This window comes from Chiloscyllium plagiosum, unplaced genomic scaffold, assembly GCF_037043375.1.
Source record: "Chiloscyllium plagiosum isolate Xiang-an unplaced genomic scaffold, Cpla_swu_hap1 HiC_scaffold_30, whole genome shotgun sequence".
In the NCBI taxonomy this organism is placed as follows: domain Eukaryota; kingdom Metazoa; phylum Chordata; class Chondrichthyes; order Orectolobiformes; family Hemiscylliidae; genus Chiloscyllium; species Chiloscyllium plagiosum.
Genome location: NW_028270168.1, coordinates 3,835,231 through 3,857,365, shown reverse-complemented (window position 1 = coordinate 3,857,365; position 22,135 = coordinate 3,835,231). Strand labels below are relative to the sequence as shown.

The following is a 22,135-nucleotide window of genomic DNA, read 5'->3' as shown; positions in this document are numbered from 1 at the left end:
TTGATTCACTTCCCTAATAAGAATCTCTCTCATTCTGAAGTTAACCAGGATGGATGAGAATGTGGAATCAGTGATGATCTCATCCAATGGCACAGCAAGGTTGAGGGACCGAATGGGCTACTCTCGCACCAATCGAGTATGCTCATATGAGGAAACCAGAGCATAACTGAACATTTTGTTGCATCCATTAATGATAGAAAATGCTGTCAGATAAATACTGGAATTGATTGGAGACATTGACTGGATTTTTAACCTCACTGAGGGCAGGAAATGAAGTGTGTATGGGATAGAAATTGTACTAACTCCATCTTGGTTTCTGGAAACTGTCTTGAAGTGGAACACCACGATTCTGAAAGAATAACGCTTGCAATCCCATCATGCCTCAGGACAAAAAGTGTTTATCACCAAAGGATTATAATTGAAAAGGAGTAAGTTACTTATGTAAATGTGATAAAACACTCTACTCTGCAAGCACAATAGTTATAGCTAAATGAACAAGATCATTTAGAGATCGCAGACATTAATTTAACAGCTTTATTATATAATTTCAAATCAAAACTTTTTTGTAAAGCTGAAAAACCCAGCAAAGCTTAAGTAATAAATTGGCACAATTGTAAAAGCCAATTCTTTGAGGATTGGATGAAGCAATCCAAAATATCAAATTGTACTGTAATAAATTAAAATAGAAATTGCTGGAAAAACTCAATAGGTCTGGCAGCATCCTTGGAGAGTAAACAGGGATAATATTAGAGTTGGAGTTCAGTGATCCTTCTTCAGAATTGTTACAATAAAGGGTCCCTGGATTCAAAACATTATCCCTGTTTACTCTCCAAGGATGCTGCTAGACCTGTTGAGTTTCTCCAGCAATTTGTTTTTGCCTGTTTCAGATCTCTAGCATTTGCAGCTCCTCATTTTAAATTATATTGTAAATTAGTGGGATCATAGAACTTCTGCAAAAAGTTACAAAATTATTTAAAGAAACTCAACTTTAATTATGTATGAACAAATAATTAAAGATTCTACCTCACTGCCCCGATGATTATCAATAAAAAAGAAGCTTGTCTATTACTACTGTCATAGGTTTGGGAAAATCATATGTTAAGACTATGTTTAACATTGAATGTACAGAAAAAGTTGATGATGCATTACATGGTTCAGGATCAAAAACAATCAGTAGTGAGAGTACAAGTCTCATTAAAACACTGCGTTGCTCTGTGGAAAAGTAATCCCTATTGCACCGCCAATGAAATGATTCACTGTAAGTGGCATTCAGATTTCTCAGTCATGTCTTTTAATTTGTAAAGGCTACATATCCAATAAAAACATGTAAATTTTCACTAACAATAACTGCAACTTCAAACAGTCAATCTTCAAGTAGATCTATCCAACAGCACAGTCATTGCTAGTTCTTTCAGCTTCAAAGGAAATTTTAAGAATTCATCGATTTCAAAAGGGTTAAAATTATGCTGAAATTCAGAACTGCTCTTGATTTGTCAGACAAGTATTTCTAGAAGATGGGGCACAGCAATCAGTTCGGTAGATCCATCAGTCAGTCATTCTGATTATATTTCACTAATAAAGACAGACTGTAGGGAATCTGGTACCTTCTGTTATTGAGTTCTTTAATAAATTAAAAGGAGTGCGTCTTAAACGTAAATAGAAGAGGCTGTTCTTCTAGTAGTGGGACTTATCTTACATTCACACTCTAATCAGTTATTTCAAGAAAATGTCAAAAGTATACACTGTACACATTTCAAAACACACAAGAAACATTTAAAAAATGTAAATGAAAATGAAAATCAAATATCAATTATGACAAAAATTTGAGGTTCCTCATCTTCGTGGATCTGCATTGCTGAGTATGTGATGGCTTTGACTTCAGTGCCCTGGAAAAGCAGAGAAATAGCTGGATCAATTTTACTCAATTCCTCAACTAATAAATAATAAATGGAGATGGTGTAAAATGACAAGTCAAAGATCCTAGTCTTACTTGAGGATGTTTGTCCAAATCAAACTGTTCTCCCCACCTTAACAGGAAAAATAAAGTATCTTTAGTTAGATTTCAAGTGAGTTACTAGGAATCAAGCAGACTTACAAACAACTATCTTATTATCCACCTCCCACTAGGAAATATACTTTGTAGGTCCATCTTAATTGCTATTAAGGAAAGGATAAAAGGTTGAGTATTCCAAAACACTAGCTAAGCGGGCACATTTAAATGAACTTCAATAGTGTTAACCACCATTTAACTTTTACACATTTAATTATTAAATTGTAATAACTAAATATTAAATTAGAATCTAAACACATGCTCTGGTTGTTTGTATTTGACATTCGACTAATTTTCAACACTTGGAATACTTATCCCAAAGCTAAAATGAAAAAAAAAATCTAATTTCAATCCACCCATTAGATTGCTTCCTTCTTCCCTGATGAACTGATTTCAGTCATAATACTCAAGTGATTAAACAAATACAAACAAGGATGACACAATTCAATCCACTGCATCAATCGAATATGATCACTTCAAAATTTTAATCAGTTTAAAAAAGGGATTCTGTGCTCAAAACATTTCTTTGAATGCTTTACATTGGAATTATGCTTGAAATAATAAAACTGCACACATTACTGTACCAATTTTTAAATGGTGAATATATTACTAATTTGAACAAATATAAAATTAATAACCAGCTAGAACTCTACATTCTATCTATCTTTAGGTCTCCCCTTATTGAAGCAACAACCAGACAGTCCAATCTTAGACTTATGCAAATGTTACTCAAGCTGGTCACAAAGCAGTCAGACAAGTCAGTCCTGCAATCAGTAACTTCCTTCCAAGCATTTGGCTAATGCTCCTCCCACTAGTAATAGAGTTGCAGCAGGAACCTGTCACTTTATAAGTCGCTGGTAAAGAAATGCTTTGAGGGAAAGTAAAACTTTAAACATTAAATGATATATTACATTATTTTAATGTCCATGAAGGAAACAGAATGTAATATTTCACTGACAGTGCACACAGTCTAGATAACCAGTTGTGCTCAGATGGTCAATTCTCTAAATCTGCAGTATTTAAGATTAATGATTCTTATACCAAATTGTTCAAGTTTTGTTATCGTACATACCCGATTGATCGAATCTTATAATTAACTCTATCCATGTGAATCACTTTCATCTCCTGAAAGAGAAACCCAAGACAGTAAGAATAGCAACTTGTAAAAAAACCTTAGATCGACAGTTAGAAATCAGCAATTTCTGATAAACTGTAGCTAATTTGTAGTTGAAATCAGTAGCTTAGACTATTGTGCACCAACATTTGCAAAGGAAAGCACAGCTATTTTGTGGCTAGTTGAATTATTTGAACAGTCAACATTTGCATTACTAAAAGGATTTTCCAATTTATAGTTGTGTTAGCTCCTCTAAGGGTTACATTAATCAAAGCAGTAACTAGATCAGGAAGGCTCCAGATTCCAGCTGCAGTTTGTACTGAGTGAGCTAATCACAGACATGGCTGCAGCTCAGGTATCTAGAATTACAAGTGGCCTCAGCAGCCCCAGAAAGTGGATGGGGAAAATAACGTTGATTACCATTTAATAGCCTCTGCTTGGGCAGCTTGTGCCTGATCAACTGAGAATAGAAATGAGGTCAAATATGACAACCTGTCTGTGCTGCTTAAATTTAGAACTGAAACATGGTGACCAAAAGCACTCATACAAATGCCTTCAAGCAAGGAGGCAATGACTTGAGAGAAAAACACTTCATAAGATCTCGTCAGAAAGCGGAATGCAATGCCACTAATCCAGCAGAACATGTCAGAACAGGTTCTTTTTCATGCTGTAAACTTTCATTTTTAGCATAGCTCGAGTATTTGCAATGTGGAGGATTTTTATAGTTTTCTGAAGGTTATTTGCATTCATCGTCATATGCAATACATTCCCAATAGCCAAACCTTAAAGTTTACAAAAAAGTGAAATTTTAGCTCAGATGTTTGCAAAAAAACATTTTTAAAAACTACTTTTCCAATAGTACTTTGTACATAAGAACTAGCAGCAGGAGTAGACCATCTGGCTCATCGAGCCTGCTCTGCCATTCAATTAGATCATGGCTGATCTTCTCATGGCCTCAGCTCCACTCACCCGCCCTGTCACCGTATCCCTTAATTCCTTTACTGTTCAAAAAAAAATCCATCTTAGCTTTAAAAACATTGACTGGAGCAGCATCAACTACTTCACTGGGCAGGGAATTCCATAGATTCACAACCCACTGGGTGAAGAAGTTCCTCCTCAGTTTAGTCCTAAATCTGCTTCCTCTAATTTTGAGGCTATGCCGTCTTGTCTCAGTTTCACCTGTCAGTGGAAACATCCTCTCTACTTCTATCTTGTCTATTCCCTTCATAATTTTATATGTTTTTATAAGATCTCCTGTCATTCTTCTAAATTCCACTGAATATAATCCCAGTCTACTCAGTCTCTCCTCATAAGCCAACCCCCTCAACTTAAGTATCAACCTCTCCGCTACAGCCCCTCTAGTGCAGTACATCCTTTCTCAAGTAAGAGACCAAAACTGCACACAGTTCTCCAGGTGTGGCCTCACCAACACCCTATACAGCTGCAACATGACTTGCCTGCTTTTAAACTGAATCCCTTTAGCAATGAAGGACAAAATTCCATTTGCCTTCTTAATTACCTGTTGTACCTTCGGCGATACATGCACAAGGACAACCAGGTTCCGCTGTAAAGCAGCATTCTGCAACTTTTTACCATTCTAGTAATAGTCCGTTTTACTGTTATTCTGACCAAAATGGATGACATCACATTAATTAACATTGTGCTCATTCTGCCAGACTCACTCACTTAAAGTATCTATGTTCCTCTGCAAAGTTTCAGTTGGTCGAACCTGGTGTGAAACTTTCCAGTCTCACCTTAAATGGAGGGCGGACAATGGAACTTAACTGAATCAAAGGCAAACATTCTGGCGCCTGATGGAGCTGGGTTTATTGTTTTGCTATTAAGTTCTCAGATGTTAAGTTCCTTCACTATCACTGGGCCAAAATTGTGAAACTGCCTTTTTACAGCACCATGGATGTTCATACATTCCAAGTACCGTCACCTTCTCAAGGGGCAATTCGTGATGGGCAGTAAGTGCTGATCCAGCCAGTGATACACCCCCCCACATCCCATATGCAAATAATGAGAATGAATCTTTCATGTTAGTCAGCTTTTCTGTCCTTCATGGTGGGAAACCTCTTCTGGGTTCATTAGCATGTCACAAATTCTCATTAACATTCCTCAGCTTGTTGGAATTAGGCTCATGCTTGCAATTGTGATAGCCAAAGACAGGAAAGGTGCGTGTTCACAACAACCAACACCTGGCAGTTAGATGGCTTCCTTCAAGCTCTAATGAGTAAAAGCTTCATCAGTAACTTGGCCCCTTCATAACAAAGATGCAAATGTTGCAGCGTTTGAAGTGAAATCTCTTCATGTTGATCAACTCCTAAGAAGTTTCACTTGTATTCAGTCTGGCTTCTTGCTGTTAAACAGTGTTAGAGGTAATGCCTGCCCAAGCCAATAAGCTTGTCCAAGAGGAGCAACCACACCGCTTGACATCAACAAACCACCTGGGCAAGCAAATGGGGTTTGCCATCGCTTGTGGTTGTGTCATAGAATCAGTGACATATAGCGCAGAAACAGAGCCTTCAGTCCAACTCGTCTATGCCAATCAGATATCCTAAATAAATCTAGTCCCATTTGCCAGCATTTGGCCCATATCCCTCTGAACCCTTCCTATTCATATATCCATCCAAATGCCTTTTAAATGTTGTAATTGTAGCAGCCTCCACCACTTCCTCTGGCAGCTCATTCTAGACATGCACCACCCTCTGCATGAAAAAACTGCCTCTTAGATCCCTTTTAAAATTTTTCCCCTCTCACCTTAAACCTGTGCTCTCTAGTTTTGGACTCCCTTGCCCAGGGAAAAGAATTTGTCTACTTGCCCTATCCATGCTCATGATTTTATAAACCTCTAATAGGTCTCCCCTCAACCTCTGACACTCCAGGGAAAATCGTCCCAGCCTATTCAACCTCTCCCTTTAGCTCAAATACTGGCAACATCTTGTAAATCCTTTCTGAACCCTTTCAAGTTTCACACCATCTTTCCGGTAGCAGGAAGATCAGAACTGCATGCAGTATTCCAGTAGTGGTCTAACCAATGTTCTGTACAGCCACAATATGACCTCCCAACTCCTACACTCAATACCCTGACCAATAAAGGCATGCATATCAAAAACCTTCTTCACTATCCTGTCTACCTGTGACTCCATTTTCAAGGGACTATGAACCTGCACTCCAAGGTCTCTTTGTTCAGCAACATTTGTGTCTCATACTGTGGTGTAAAATTATGTCCCAATACATGTGTGAATCATTATGCAACACATGTATTGGGCCAAGCAGTGGAATGTGGTGAAAGGGTTAAAATTGTGTCCCAATACATGTGTGAATCTAACCGAAAATGGAAGGTGTCGCTTAGTCCCGTGTGAATCTTGTTATACACCTTCCCGTGTGAATCTTCTTATCTGTATGTAACCAGAATGGAATGTGTTTTTTAGCCTTGCTCTGCTGTTCACATGAATGTTTATATCTGGAAAAGGGTATATCAGCTGGAGAAGTCTCCAGTTCGGTGAGTCTGCTCCGGGGTTACGTTTAACCGCCGAGCGTGGGTTGTTGGCAACCGCTCTACAAGAACTGACGGCTCCCAGTTTTGGTAACACGTAGAGTGAGTATAAACCAGACCCGTTGTAAGTACGAGACTGGTTGTGGGGACACTGCGGGGAATAAAACTATATTCTAGCAGACTCGCCTCTTGGCTGTTTGTTCTGTGTCAGACTACTTTCCTGCGAGCCTGGTCCTTGACCTTGAGAATTTTTTTAAAACATTTTGGCGTAGCCGGCAGGATCAATCGCAATTGAGGAAAGATTTTGATCCAGAACAATGTTTTGGAAAAAGGCTAAGAAACCAGAGGAACAAGCTGTGGAGGTCCTGACCGTCCCAGGATGGCATGGGCCGTGGCATGGCGTGGCAGTTTGTTTGAGAAATGGTGGGGGGCGACCGGAGGACTGGGAGGCCGAGGGCGTAGGAACCCCAGGGTCGCTGCTGTCCACCCTTGAGAGGATCCCAGTCCTGCCGAAGAACCCATTGCCTGGGGTACAGCGGAGGATGTGGGCCTGTGCGGCGGCTTGTAGACAACAGTCAGACAAGCGCCAAAAAGCTGAAGCAGAATTAGCCCTCCTGAAACATGAGCAGGGACTCAGTTCGGGAGATGCCTCTATGTTGAGGCAGGAAATTATGAAGTTAAAAGCTGAATTGACAGCATTAACTGAACTAGCAGGACGAACTATTATGTATTTGTCTGCTAAGAAACGGAAAGAGAAAAGGAAGGTCCCTCGAACCCCGGACCCGGTACAAGTACGGGCGTTTGTAGCCCAGTTAAATAACGGGGATCGGTGGGATATCGATCATTGGGATGGGAACATTTGGGGAGATTTAGATGATCAGTACGAAGAGGACCCACCCGTACTCCAAGCTAAACCAGTGGTTAGGAGAAAGCAGGTTCAGAGACGTCTCCCAGTGCAACGGGAGGTAATGTTAGATGAGAAAGGAAACCCTATACGGAATGAACAAGGGGAGGCAATTATGCATGAATTACCGCGGGCCCAGCCTCCCGCAGAATTCTCTGAATTAACGGAAGACTTCACTACCGATGAGGTGCTGTTTATCACCCAGAAAACCCGACGTAATCCTGGGGAGCCGTTAGAGCTATGGCTAATTCGGCTCCTCGAGGAAGGGGGGCAACAAGTGCAGGTAGACTATCAGGATGCTCCCAAGTTTGGTGGATTAGCAAAGGATGCTGCCATAGACCTGGGGTACCGCAACCAAGCCAAGGATATGGTAATAGATCGCAGTATGGGGACCCTATTTGGGATGTATGCCAGGGCAGTGGCCGAACAGTATCCCTTCCCGTCCGATTGGCCCCCCTTGGAAGGAACTTGGACAACGATTAAGGAAGGGGTTCAGAGGCTAACCCGTTTGTGTGTGCGGGATGCCCTGTTGCTGGGAGTGCTGGACGAGGTAGATAACACAAATGTTAGTAGACAGACTAGAGACCATCTAGTGAAGACTGCCCCCCCCCATTATAAACCACTGTTATTAACCATAATGTTGAGTGGACGGGGAGAAACCCTAGGAGATGCCCGTAGTATGATGAGGGAGATGGGTGGTTTGGGGGATTGGGGACCCACAACCCGTGCTTCTCAGGGGGGCACGGAGGGGCGTCGCCCTGAGGCTCGAGCAGGGGGAAAAGTAAACCCTAATCAAGGAAGTAACCAAGGCCCCTCACGGCGTGCTTTGTGGCAAGCTTTGATACGGGCGCAGGTCCCAGCATCGGAGATTGATGGCCTACCTACACCGGAATTAAAAGACTTATGCAGACGAAAGGGACTGAAGGTGTCCCGGGTAGAGACGGAGTCCCGACCCACTATGGAAGACCTAGTGGAATTACTAACACAAAAATGTCAGACACGGGGTCCGGTTGTTAATGAGCCTCGAAGGGGTAGAACTTCCACTTCCCAGCGGTGGGAATCCTCGGAGGACGAGGAGGAGGAGGAGGTACGGCCTCCCCTCCGAGAGTGTTATAAAGTGGATAGGCGTGGCCGGAAACCTAGTAAGAAAGGCAAGAACAAAGAAGGGCGAGGCAAACGTCTTTACCCAGTGCTGTCTGGGGAAGATGAATGGGAGGAACAATAGGAATCGGGCCAAGCCCCAAGGGTTTGCCCACGAACGAGCCAATGGTCAGCAGACGACATTCGACCTCATGTATCATTGACTATCTATTGGTGCAAATCCGTCCAAACCGTTATGGCTCTAGTGGACACAGGGGCGGAGGCCACCTTAATCTATGGGACGCCCCATAAGTTTAAAGGAACCCCAGTCACGCTGGTTGGGCTGGGAGGTAATCTGATTGAAGGAAGAACAGTACAATTGCCCCTAAAGATAGGTACAATGCCCATTAAAACTTATTCAATTATCATTACACCGGTTAGAGAATGGATCCTGGGAATGGACATTCTGGCCGGTTTAACACTTCACCTCCAACAAGGGAAGTTTGAATTTGGAATCACGAAAATGGCTTTGCGCTGTAGGACGGTGTTAGTGGGAAAGGTTAAGATGGACCCCTTCCCCATCCCGATCGCCGATCGCGTAATAAGTCTTAGACAGTATAGGATTCCCGGCGGACATAAAGAAATATCCGCCACAATTAAGGATTATTTGGAAGCGGGAGTGCTTAGGACATGCACCACGGCGTGGAATAACCCCTTATGGCCCGTACATAAAGCCGATGGGTCATGGCGGATGACGGTAGATTATCGGCAACTAAACCGTCACACTCCGGCCTTGACGGCAGCGGTCCCGGATGCCGTCACTATTATAGGACGAATCCAACATCATCCAGGGGTGTGGTACGGAGTAATTGATTTGGCTAATGCCTTCTTCACAATTCCTATTCCCGAAGATAGGCAGGAACAGTTCGCATTCACTTGGGAGGGTAGACAATTCACGTTCACGCGATTGCCCCAAGGATATCTGCATAGCCCTACTATCTGCCACCGGATAGTTGCAGAACACTTGGCTGCCTTTAAAGTGCCTGACGAAGTGATGATCTCGCACTATATTGACGATATGATGATACAGGGGACAAGTCAGAAGCAGGTTCAGGAATTGCTGGACCAACTGGTTCAACATATGCGAGGATATGGGTGGGAGATCAACCCAGCCAAAATCCAGGGTCCCTCACAAACGGTAAAATTCTTAGGAATCGTGTGGAACAAGGGGGAAAGGGAAATCACTGCGAAAGCTAAAAATAAGATTCAGGTCTTTGCCGTCCCTCACACCCAGAAGGACGTGCAGCAATTTATTGGGTTATTCGGATTCTGGAGACAGCATATTCCCCATTTAGGACAAATTTTAAAACCTTTGTATCGAGTTACGAGGAAAAAGGCAGCGTTCGAATGGACGGAGGTCCATCAAACTGCATTTGAAATGGCCAAGCAAGCGATACAGCAAGCTGTATCCTTGGGAAAGATACAGTCAGGACCTGTAGAACTGCAAGTCTCAGCACAGGGGGATTATGCCAATTGGAGCTTATGGCAAAAACAGGAAAGGACCCGTAAGCCACTGGGATTTTGGTCCCGAAAATTACCCCCGGCAGGGGAACGGTATACCCCCTTTGAGAAACAGTTATTAGCATGCTACTGGGGCTTGGTGGAAACCGAAGCCCTGACCATTGGACATGAAGTGATCATGAGAACAGCTATCCCTATTCTTCCGTGGGTACTTAGTGACCCCACTACCCACCGAATAGGAACTGCCCAAGAGAGCAGCATCATTAAATGGAAATGGTATGTGTCGGAGAGAGTGCGGACTGGACAGAAAGGAGTGTCAGTCCTACATGAGCAAGTGGCGGAGGCCCCTGAGGAAGGGGAAAAGCGGTTTGAGGTGATTGAATACAAGGAATCACCTGTTAAGATGGGAAAACGGTATGATGAACTGACCCCGGATGAACAAGCCACGGCTTGGTTCGTAGATGGGTCAGCCCAATGGAAAGCGGGACAGCGTAGATGGAAAGCTGCCGCCTTTAACCCAAAACAAGGCACTACCCTAGAAGAATTAGGGGAGGGAAAAAGTAGTCAGTGGGCAGAATTAAAGGCAGTGCATATGGTAGTCATGCAAGCAGGGGTCATGGGAGTTTGTTTGTTCTCTGACTCGTGGTCAGTGGTTAACGGCATGACACAATGGATGCCAACTTGGCAGGCCAATCAGTGGATGATCCAGAATAGGGAAGTGTGGGGTAAACAGTTATGGGAGGATATATGGGAGAAAACTCAATACCTGGTCATATACATCACCCACGTAGATGCCCATACCTCTCGAAATGATGTGGAAGCTCTACATAACCGATATGTGGATGGTATCGTCCGAACCATGATGGTGCAAAGGGGCACCTCAGTGGACCTAGCTAGATGGGCACACCTTAAGGCTGGGCACTGGGGAGTGCAAGGAACCTTGCACTGGGCTCGAGACCGAGGAATAGATCTTATGGTAGATGATGTTAAGACTGCAGTAAACCAGTGTGAGCAGTGTCAACATCAGCGGCAGGGAGTGCCCCAACACATGATGGGACATATCCATCGGGGGGATGGTCCGGGACAGAGCTGGCAAATGGACTTTGTGGGTCCCCTACCCTCCTCACAAGGATGTAACCACATATGTACAGCTGTGGACACTATGTCTGGGGTTTTGGTAGCCCATCCCTGTCGTCACAACAATCAACAGGCTACCTTGCGATGTTTAGATTTGATTGAACAATTTTATGGATTGCCCATACAGGTCCAGAGTGACAATGGCTCCCATTTCACAGGAAGGGCGGTAAAGCAGTGGTGTCACGATAACCACGTGGAATGGGTTTATCATGTACCCTATCACCCACAAGCTGCGGGACTTATAGAACGAATGAATGGGCTTCTGAAGTCCTCACTACGAAAAGCAGGAGGTTGCAATGACTTAACAGGTTGGAAGAAGCAACTAATTCGGGTGGTGAAACAAATTAATAACCGCCCATTAGGAAATGGGGTAACACCCTTGAATAGGATGATACGAGTATGTGATACCCCAAAGACTCAGCCTATTAAAATGTGGAAATTCGCTGAGGAAGCTGATATTCCCGTAAGGGCCACGCCGGCTTCGGCTGGACTGGACCTACGAGCACTAACTGCCCAGACTTTGATCCAACAGAAACCTACGGTGATTAAGACCGGGTTAGGGTTGATTTGTCCCCCTGGAACCTATGGGCATATCCTCCCGCGGTCGGGACTGTCACTAAAGGGGATTGATGTGATGGCAGGCGTAATTGACGCAGACTACCAAGGGGAGTTGGGGGTGATCCTGGTCAACATCACCGCTGAACCTTACGTGATACAGAAGGGGGACAGAATAGCGCAATTGGTCATTAAGCCATGTAACCTTACAACGGTGGAAGAGATGGGAGCTCCCGTTACGGTTACTGAGCGTGGGACGGGGGGATTTGGGTCTACTGACACTAAGGGGGCCAAGGTATGGGTGCGCCAGACGACCGGCCCCCCCAGGCCGGCCGAAATCATAGCACAGGGGAAGGACAGTCTGGTCACCATTATGTACCCCGGAGACCCGACCTGGGCAAACGTCCCGGCGAACCAGTGCTACTTACGTGAGACCTAAATAATGTTGTAATTGCTATGCACCCGCAGGCTGACCCTCCGCCTTGAACATGGGGTGGTCATGGGGATTGCGACTCCTATTGGCGATGTTCGCGATCGGATGGCCACTCCAGGGCATCGGTATCACGGCCTGGACGCTGGTACCGGTCGCCCGCCATGAGGTGCGGTGGGAGGCCAGTAGCCAGCGACGGACGCAGGACGACTTTACATGTGAACCCGGTCAGCAGTGCGTTGTTCTGACTCTCACCAGCGACTGTCAATTGTACACGTGTGCACAGTGCTACATGCGCCGGGATGGGGAAAAATATGACATATCGTTCATACCGCCTAATTGCACCCTGGTGGTAAATGCCCAAGTCAAGACGTGTTTGTGGGACCGACGCACCCAGACATGCGGGACAACGGGGACTCATTGGAGCGTCACAGCTCGGGGGGAAGATCTGTGGCTGCGCAATGCCACCGATATTCGGAATCGTCATCGATTCATGTGGTTAATAATGGTACTGCCCTCGACGAACGCCCCGTCTGAGGCGTTATTAAACCCCACGCGGGGCGGGCCAGCACCGAAGAGGGGTGCCACGGGGGGCGTGCGGTCGCATCGAACACAGTTGGCCCCTATTATGTCGACTTGTCAACAGATGGCCCGGGCGGTACTGCACACTGATGTTCATTGGCGGGTACAGTTGCCCTCATACCCGAGTGTCATACCAAGAGGCGGCGACGAGCGTGGTACGACACCCTGCTGGGAGGCGCAGGAACTGTTATGGGTATCTCGAATGCCATTGACTCTGAGGTGACCCGTACTAAATTATCTAACACGGGACAGGCCACCTCACAAGGACTACATACTATTGGAAGGTGGATGCCATCCGTAATGATGACTCAAGGAGAGACAGCTGAAATAATGATACGATCTCTGCAATGGGAACTGGATGTCTGGGGCGCCACTCAGGAACTGTTTGAGAACATTACGGCTCAGTTAAATTGGACTGCCTGTCATATTCAAATGTTGCATGCTCAAATACAGAAAGAACGCTTTTTGCGTGTGGTAACATCCCCCAATGTACAAGCGTGGAGGGGACTATGGAATGTATCTGAGAAATTGTGGATGATAACCCATCCAGAGCGAACATGGTGTAACGCAACTATGTGTAACGGATACTTTGTTACCATGAATGTAACCCACACTGTTACGGTCTGTCGATATTATGTATTACCAGTGATTACATCTTCTGGATATTATTTTCTGAAGACAAGGGGACAGTGGTTTAGCCCAGATACCAATATTACCTATGATCTGTCCGCTTGTGAACAGACTGATCAGGGGAAAACTTGCCTACTGATGGACAGGTATCGGGACCCCTGCTTGACTAAGGGAACGGCCCTGTGCGAATGGACTGTTGAGACTCCAAGGGACATGATGTGGCAGGTTGGGCCACACACGCTCTGTGTGGCTACCAATAATCCACATCCTATGCTTCCCTCAGCACCGTTCTCGGGATGCCTCTCAAATGTCTATCAGTGGCACTGGCAGAATCACACCTATTTGTTGACCACTTATAGCAGTGCTCGCCACTTTACCAAGGTGCAGTGGAAAGTGCTGAGGAATCCCTGGAACATTTCCCTGGATCAGTTTAAGCGGGCATTGGACCGATCCGAGGAGCTTAAGCAGATATTACGAAAACATCAAACCAATGTCACCAAGGTTACGGTGTCTACCTTTATACATGGACAGGAGGTAGTACATGCTGCCCGTGTAGTGGACGTGGAGTCAGCTCATCATTGGTGGGACATATTGAGTGGTATGTCCTCCACTGCGGGGACATTCCTGTTCCCACCCTTGTCGATCCTGGTAGCGGTCCTGGTGATTTTAACATGCTGTAATGTCCTGACTTGCTTGTATATTTGGCGTGTACGTAGGCGCTTGTTAGAAAGAATACATATGGGCATAATGTAACACATGTATTGGGTCAAGCAGTGGAATGTGGTGTAAAATTATGTCCCAATACATGTGTGAATCATTATGCAACACATGTATTGGGCCAAGCAGTGGAATGTGGTGAAAGGGTTAAAATTGTGTCCCAATACATGTGTGAATCTAACCGAAAATGGAAGGTGTCGCTTAGTCCCGTGTGAATCTTGTTATACACCTTCCCGTGTGAATCTTCTTATCTGTATGTAACCAGAATGGAATGTGTTTTTTAGCCTTGCTCTGCTGTTCACATGAATGTTTATATCTGGAAAAGGGTATATCAGCTGGAGAAGTCTCCAGTTCGGTGAGTCTGCTCCGGGGTTACGTTTAACCGCCGAGCGTGGGTTGTTGGCAACCGCTCTACAAGAACTGACGGCTCCCAGTTTTGGTAACACGTAGAGTGAGTATAAACCAGACCCGTTGTAAGTACGAGACTGGTTGTGGGGACACTGCGGGGAATAAAACTATATTCTAGCAGACTCGCCTCTTGGCTGTTTGTTCTGTGTCAGACTACTTTCCTGCGAGCCTGGTCCTTGACCTTGAGAATTTTTTTAAAACACATACAAAGATATAAGAGTGGAAAGCTCAGATGTGTAGTTGTGGTGCAAGTTCAGTGAACTAATGGTGTGTAAGCTGCTGGCCAGTATAGTATCTTTCACACTAAGTAAAACCCTGGCAGATACTGTGGGGCTGGTAGAGCTACACTGATAGTAGCAAAGAACTGACCTTTAGAAGACAAGTCAAATAGCTTGGGTGAACAGTTTATGAGGATTATGTGAGGTACTGTCCATTCCTGCTGGCATTATGACATGTAAAATATAAGCTTAACACAAGATGTGATATTTCCATTATATTCTCTATTGGACTGTTTCTCAGGCAATGTTTAAAACAAGCATTTCACAGCACCCATCACAGCTGCAGTTCAAAACTTGTAAATCACTCCAAAGTGCTTAATGAGATAAATTTTAATGTCAGTTCACATCTGTCTTACTTCAATGTTAAAGCAAATTACTGACCCTTGGAATGAAAAACATTTCTGCGCTGAATTGATACAGCCATTCATCCATAAAGTTGTAGAGCAGGGACAACATGTCATGGCCTAAGAGAAAACCGACAAAACCAAAATAAAGTTACAATATCAAACAGTGATTTTATTTCTTATCATGGAAGCACTCCAAGGATTTTGAAGCTAGAAATATACTGAACTCTGGTGATCAGGGTAATACGAGAGTTAGTCACTTGACAAAGTCAAACAATGCATCAACTCAACAAAATATAAATGATGGAAAACAAGGTTCCTACACCTGAAACAGTGAATTGCCTACTCTCTCCAAGATGCTGATTTGACTTCCTTTATGATTCCAGTAGTTCCTTTTTTGGTTACAGATATGTACTTACACAAAAATTGGTAACCAGCAGTCAGTTCTCAATGAATGTCTGCCAGAGAAAAACAATGCCTATTTGTTCAAATGATGTCCTGATAAGCATCCCTACTTAATTTATAAAATTTCCTATTGTGGTTCTCTAAACACCAGTTAGTTAAGATAATAAAATCCACAAAGAATATTGGATTAGAGCTTTGAAGACTGTCTCATAACCAATGATAAATCAGTTAGAATTATACAAATGTAAGTTGTATAATGTAAGTTTAAAAAAAGTTCTGAAAGATATGAAAGAACTGAAACCAACATGGCCATTCTAAAAGATGAGAGACAAACAATCCAAGGCTTTTTCAATATATCATTTCAGTTGCATCACACTGTAAGCTTTTGCTATAAATTCTGTGTCTTATGAGGTGAAGGAGCAGTGCTCTGAAAGCTAGTGCTTCCAAATAAACCTGTTGGAGTATAACCTAGTGTTGTGATTTTTTAAAAACTTTGTACACCCCAGTCCAACACTGGCACCTTCAAATCACATCCACAAAAAGAAACATCCTTTTAATATCCACCTGGTCAGGTCCCCTCTGGATCTTTTATGTTTCAATTACTCATTTCTAAATTCTAGACGATACAGGCCTACCCTGTCTAGCCTTTCCTCATATGTTCCTTCATTCCAGGTATTAGTAGAGTAAATCTTCTCTGAACTGCTTCCAATTCATTAACGTACTTCTGCAAGTACAGTGACCAATACTTAACACAGTACTCCTGATGCTGTCTCACCAGTGCCATGCATAATCTCTCTTTCATTCAATTCCCCTCACAATAAACCATAATATTAGCTTTCCTGATTTCTTGCTGTACCTGCATACTATCCTTCTGTGATTCATGCACTAGGACATTTGGGTTCCTGTGCATCTCAGAACTCTGCAAACTCATCATTTAAATAGCGATTTTTAAAATTCTTTCTGCCAAACTGGATAACTTTCCCACTTTCCCATGTTGCATGCCATTTACCAAAGCTTTGCTCACTCACTCAACCTATGTGTATCCCTTTGTAGGCTCCCTATGTCTTCTTTACAACTCACTTTCCGACCTTTGTGTCTCAACATATCTTTGATTCCTTTATAAATTGTAAACAGTTCAGGCCCTAGCACCAACTCTTGGGGAACACCACTCATGACAGCCTGTCAGTCTGAAAAAGACCCACTTATTCCTACTTTCGCTTCCTGTTAGCAAAACAATCTTTCGTGAATTCTAACCCCTACACCATGGATTTGTATTTTACACAATAAAATTTGATGCAGCACGGTATTAAACACCTTCGGGAAATCTAAACACATTACATCCATTAGTTGCCCTTCACTGAGAAAGGGCAACTCAGTGCTCCACCTGATTACCATGAACAAATGCACTGTTGTAACATCTTAAATAGCTTAAACACTTTCTCTTTCACAGATGTTCAGCTAACTAGAATGTAGTATTCTGTTTTCTACCTCCTACCTTTTTTTGAATAAAGGAGTTACATTAGTTATTTTCTATTCTGAAGTTGTGGGACATTAGAATCAACACATCAATATTTCACTGGTTACTTCTTTTAGGATCATATCAGGACCTGGGGCCTTGTCAAGTCGTGGTTCCAATAATTTACTCAGTACTATTTTCATTATAATTATATTTGAGTTCCTCTCCCTTTTCAATTCCTGATGTATAGCCATTTCCAGGATGCTACTGTATCATCTCTAGTGAAGATGAAGCAAAATGTTTGATCAGAAAATATAACCCGAAAACAGGCCTAGATCCAGTCCCAGGAATTAAGAAAGTCTGATTTTAGAGTAAATCCTTGTAACTAATTACCTTTCTCAAAATACTCTTTATTGTCAGAGAATAAGTTTTAATTGGAATCTACTTACCAAAGCAATAAGACGGCATTTCAACCTTCACACCTTCAATTAAATGAATGCCTTGGTTGTGACCTAAAGAACCACACCTAACATATTTCAATGGTTATATTTGGAACAGGGCAGGGCAGCACAATACCCATACTGCCAAATGCCAGTGCCCCTAAACTATCTGCTTAATTGTCTATTAATGAATAGGACACGATCAATATCTGTAGGGAGCGCCTCAATGAACTTTAAAATTTGTGACGTAAACACAACGTAGAATAAACAGCTGCGTCACTGCTTGTGGTACCCACCGCCAGGAATTTAATCACAATTCAAGTACACAGCAAACTGGTTTTAACATTCTGAGGAAGCAGGGATATAGCGAATGGCAGACTCTTGAAATTATGGATAAGCCTTTTGTTATCTCATAACAAGTAAAACAAAGATTTATTTATCATATCAGCTTATTGCGTCAAGTATTTGCATCAGAACGTTTGCAATGATTCAATTTATGGCATTAGTTTATACATCAGTTTAGCCCATCTGTTAGAATAGGTAGGTATTTTAGTATTAACATTTTTGAAACAAATTTTTATTATTTGCTAACAGGTTACCTGTTACTGGTTAAAACTTTACCAACTCTCACACAGAATTACTGATCACTCAATAGTTTATACATCTAATGATATGAGACCAGACTCCAATTCCCATAGCTTTCCTTCCTAGTGAACATACCCCACTCTCACTTGCTGTACCTTCGAACAATTAAGCAGAGACAAGGGACTCAGCATATAAGTCTGAACCATCTCCAATTTTGTGGATTGACAAAGTAATTATGGTCATCAGATCCCAGACTGCCTTTCCACTTCATTGAATAGTGCTTATTAAGTTAATTCTTTGTATTTTAGCAAAATGTTTTGATTGCACAAAGAATCTTCTCTAATCTAAAATGTACCAAATTTGATATAGTGTTTTACCTTTCACATTTCTCCCCTTCTCAAACTTCATGGGTAGCAATAGTCTTTCAAGGCTTACACTTAACCCAAGTAACTTATGTTCTGTATCCTTACCCTCACCCTACAGGAATTTGATACTTACAAAATAATTAATGTGAAACCGAAGCAGTTGATCTAAACGCCCTGACACTCAAGCACACTAACTTAAAGGATAATGTTTCATGGAAACGTCTTATCTACTGAAAAATTATAAATATGTAGGTACGTAGAATGTCACTATGGTTACCTTCAGCCTCTACTTCAATTGTTGTTGATGGTTGCACCGTTTCAATGTCAGTCATATAGCCAAACATAGCCATTACAATCTGTTCAAATGCCTCTTCTAATGTATCGCCCCATGAATGCAACCTGTAAAAAGAAGTAATTTCAAGGACTTCAGCACTGGAAGTTAACTGCTTTATAAATGTAACACAGATTGCCAACTCTGTTATACTAATCACAAACTGGGACGTTAGTGGCTATCAATTCCTTTCAGCCACAAATCCCAAAAGGATCAGCTAGAAATCATTCAGGAAAAAGTCAAATAATATCATAGAATAATATGAAAAAAAGACTGCAAAGTAACAACAGCCTGTTTTAATTAATTTTGAAGAGCAAAATTTTAAGAGCTCACGGAGCTTCTAACATTTACTGTTTGTATATCAGGTGATATAGTACACAAATAAGACAAATCAAAAATTATACAGATAGTTCTTTTATAACGCGATGGTTGTGTTCTTGTGCAACCCTGTATTATAGAAAAATTGTAGTTTTAGAAACAGCGTTTAAAGTGTTGACAGTGTAATCGCCGGTGTAAACAGTGTCCTTAATTAATCAAATGCATTATAGTGAACTTGTGTTAAGGAAACGTGCATTATAGCAGAAAGACCTGAACATAATGTCTGGAAATTTCCCAATTACTATTAATAGGAATCAGTATATAAATGTATAACAGGCAATATATATTAATATCCGTCCAGTACCAACAATAGCAAGGCCTGAAAACATTCCAATGTTAATATTTCTTAAAACATTTCATTCACAGTTAGTTCCAGTTTGCAAAGTTAGAATATAATTAATGGTGCTGCATGAGTTTCACAATTCAAGTAGAAAACGCAGAACATTTTATATGCATGGCTTAAAAAGAAAGTCTCAGTTACAACACTGGATCAAAGGTGCGCCCCATTTTGATAATCCTCCTGAACGTATACAAGAGTAAACTTTGAAATTCCTAACCCCATAATTTCATCACTATGATTGATAGAATTGAAATTTTTAAAATAAAAAAAAATCAATTAATTAAAAAACTTAAGCGATTAAAAACTTAATACTTGGAAGACAGCAGCTTATATATACTTTAAAAAACAAAGCTCAAAAAACACCAATAATTGTACTGGAACACAAACAATCAGACACTTGCCATGAGAAAAGTGATGCAACAACAGGAAAACTTCATATCAGCATGGAATCCCAAAGTTGCAATAAAAGCTGACATGAATTGTAAAATTCAGATGTTTGAGGTTACTTTCCAAATATCAAAGAACTGTATTCTAAATTGGCATTTGCTTTCAACAACTGTTTCCATAAAAGTAGTTATTTTAAGAACTTACTGTACATCTGCAGTGTGATCCAAATCTAAGGAGCAAAAAAAGAAAATTATAGGAATTGAAAATCATTTTATAAACCTTGTCATTTCAAGGACTTACAATACATGAGGGTGCAATGTACAACAACTAAGATAACCCACTATATCGAATAAAACAATTATACTGTGATCTGTATTTGTTTAATTTACTCCACAACACTGGAAGCAATTAAGTATTATTTGCTCACTTATGGGTGTCTTAATTGCTCACCATGACCGATTTATCTTGTTCGAAATAATGGCCAAGGTTCTAGTGGTCATACTTTACTAGGAGAAAATGAGGATGGCAGATGCTGGAGAGTCAAAAGGTGTGATGCTGGGAAAGCACAGCCAGTCAGGCAGTACCTGAGTAGCAGGAGAGTTAACATTTCAAGCACAAGCTCTTCATCAGGAATGATATGTTGACTCTCCTGCCCCTTGGATGCTGCCTGACCGGCTGTGCTTTTCTAGCGCCACAATTTTTGACTATGTCATACTTTACTGTATGATGGTACACGAGGGGCTGAATGTGCTGGGTGGCGATTAGTACATTCTGCTTTTTACCCACTCAACAGTTAAATATGCACTTTCCAGGTCATGTCCTGGACTGCAATGAGAAGTTTGGATAAAGCAAAATTCCCTTAACTTTTCCAGACCCAGTTGCACCCTTCCCATTTTTAATTTGGCTGAGAAGAGCTGACAACATTGGTTAAAAATCAAAATCACAGAATGCTAGACAAACTCAGCAGGTCTGACAGGATCTATGCAAAAACAATGACTGCAGATGCTGGAAACCAGATTTTGGATTAGTGGTGCTGGAAGAGCACAGCAGCATCTGAGGAGCAGCAACGTCGACGTTTCGGGCAAAAGCCCTTCATCAGGAATACAGGCAGAGTGCCTGAAGCGTGGAGAGATAAGCTAGAGGAGGGTGGGGTTGGGGAGAAAATAGCGTAGAGTACAATAAGGTAAAAACAATGACTGCAGATGCTGGAAACCAGATTCTGGATTAGTGGTGCTGGACGAATAATTCCTGATGAAGGGCTTTTGCCTGAAACGTCGATTTCGAAGCTGCTTGGATGCTGCCTGAACTGCTGTGCTCTTCCAGCACCACTAATCCAGCATCGAGTGCAATAGGTCAGTGGGGGGGGAATGAAGGTGATAGGTCAGGGAGGAGAGGGTGGAGTGGATAGGTGGAAAAGAAGATAGGCAGGTAGGACAAGTCATGGGGAGAGTGCTGAGCTGGAAGTTTGGAGCTGGGGTGAGGTGGGGGAAGGGGAAATGAGGAAACTGTTGAAGTCCACATTGATGCCCTGGGGTTGAAGTGTTCCGAGGCGGAAGATGACGCGTTCTTCCTCCAGGCGTCTGGTGGTGAGGGAGCGGCGGTGAACGAGGCCCAGGACCTCCATGTCCTCGGCAGAGTGGGAGGGGGAGTTGAAATGTTGGGCCACGGGATCTATGGGAGAGTCACTGAGTCACGGTGAGAACTTTCAATCAGGGTGATTAGGATTTGAATCTTGACGGACGTGCGTGCCAGACTCCATCCTCAAACTCCTCTTCCACCCACTCCACCGCTGTCATTCCCCCCCAATACCCCTCTCACCACCCCCACCCCCACCCCCACCCCCTCCACCTCCACCTCCACAGCCTGACTGAGGTTCCAGGGTCCATCACTCCCCCCCCCCCACCCCCTCCTCCTCCTCCTCCTCCTCCCCCACCCCCACCTCAGGGAAGCACTACAGGAAGCTACACTCACATTCGTACTTCTTGCTAACGGGCGGGTATTTCTCCTTCACCGCTTTCTGCGCCGCGGTCAGGAAATACTCCCGATCGTCCATCGACCCTCCGACAGCGTCCGCGCATGCTCGCAGGACCGAGCGCCCGCCTCTCCCTGCCGCCGATTGGCTCACCGCGCGGAACCCGATTGGATGACGCCTCTGTCCATCACTAACGAACATGTCACTTCCTGCCCACCGCCACC

At 43.0% G+C, this 22,135-nt stretch overlaps 1 protein-coding gene across 1 annotated transcript; it reads right to left on the bottom strand.

The window, feature by feature from the left end:
• Nucleotides 1-520: 520 nt before the first annotated feature.
• tslig1 (tRNA splicing ligase complex subunit 1) lies at nucleotides 521-22,034 on the bottom strand. Its single transcript, XM_043717208.2, has 7 exons — nucleotides 21,911-22,034; nucleotides 20,144-20,168; nucleotides 18,781-18,902; nucleotides 15,290-15,372; nucleotides 3,123-3,175; nucleotides 1,991-2,027; nucleotides 521-1,886 (listed from the first exon to the last, which is right to left on the bottom strand). The coding sequence occupies exons 1-7, from the start codon at nucleotides 21,990-21,992 to the stop codon at nucleotides 1,800-1,802; spliced, it is 489 nt and encodes a 162-aa protein (XP_043573143.2). The 5' UTR covers nucleotides 21,993-22,034; the 3' UTR covers nucleotides 521-1,799.
• Between the last annotated feature and the right edge of the window lie 101 nt (nucleotides 22,035-22,135).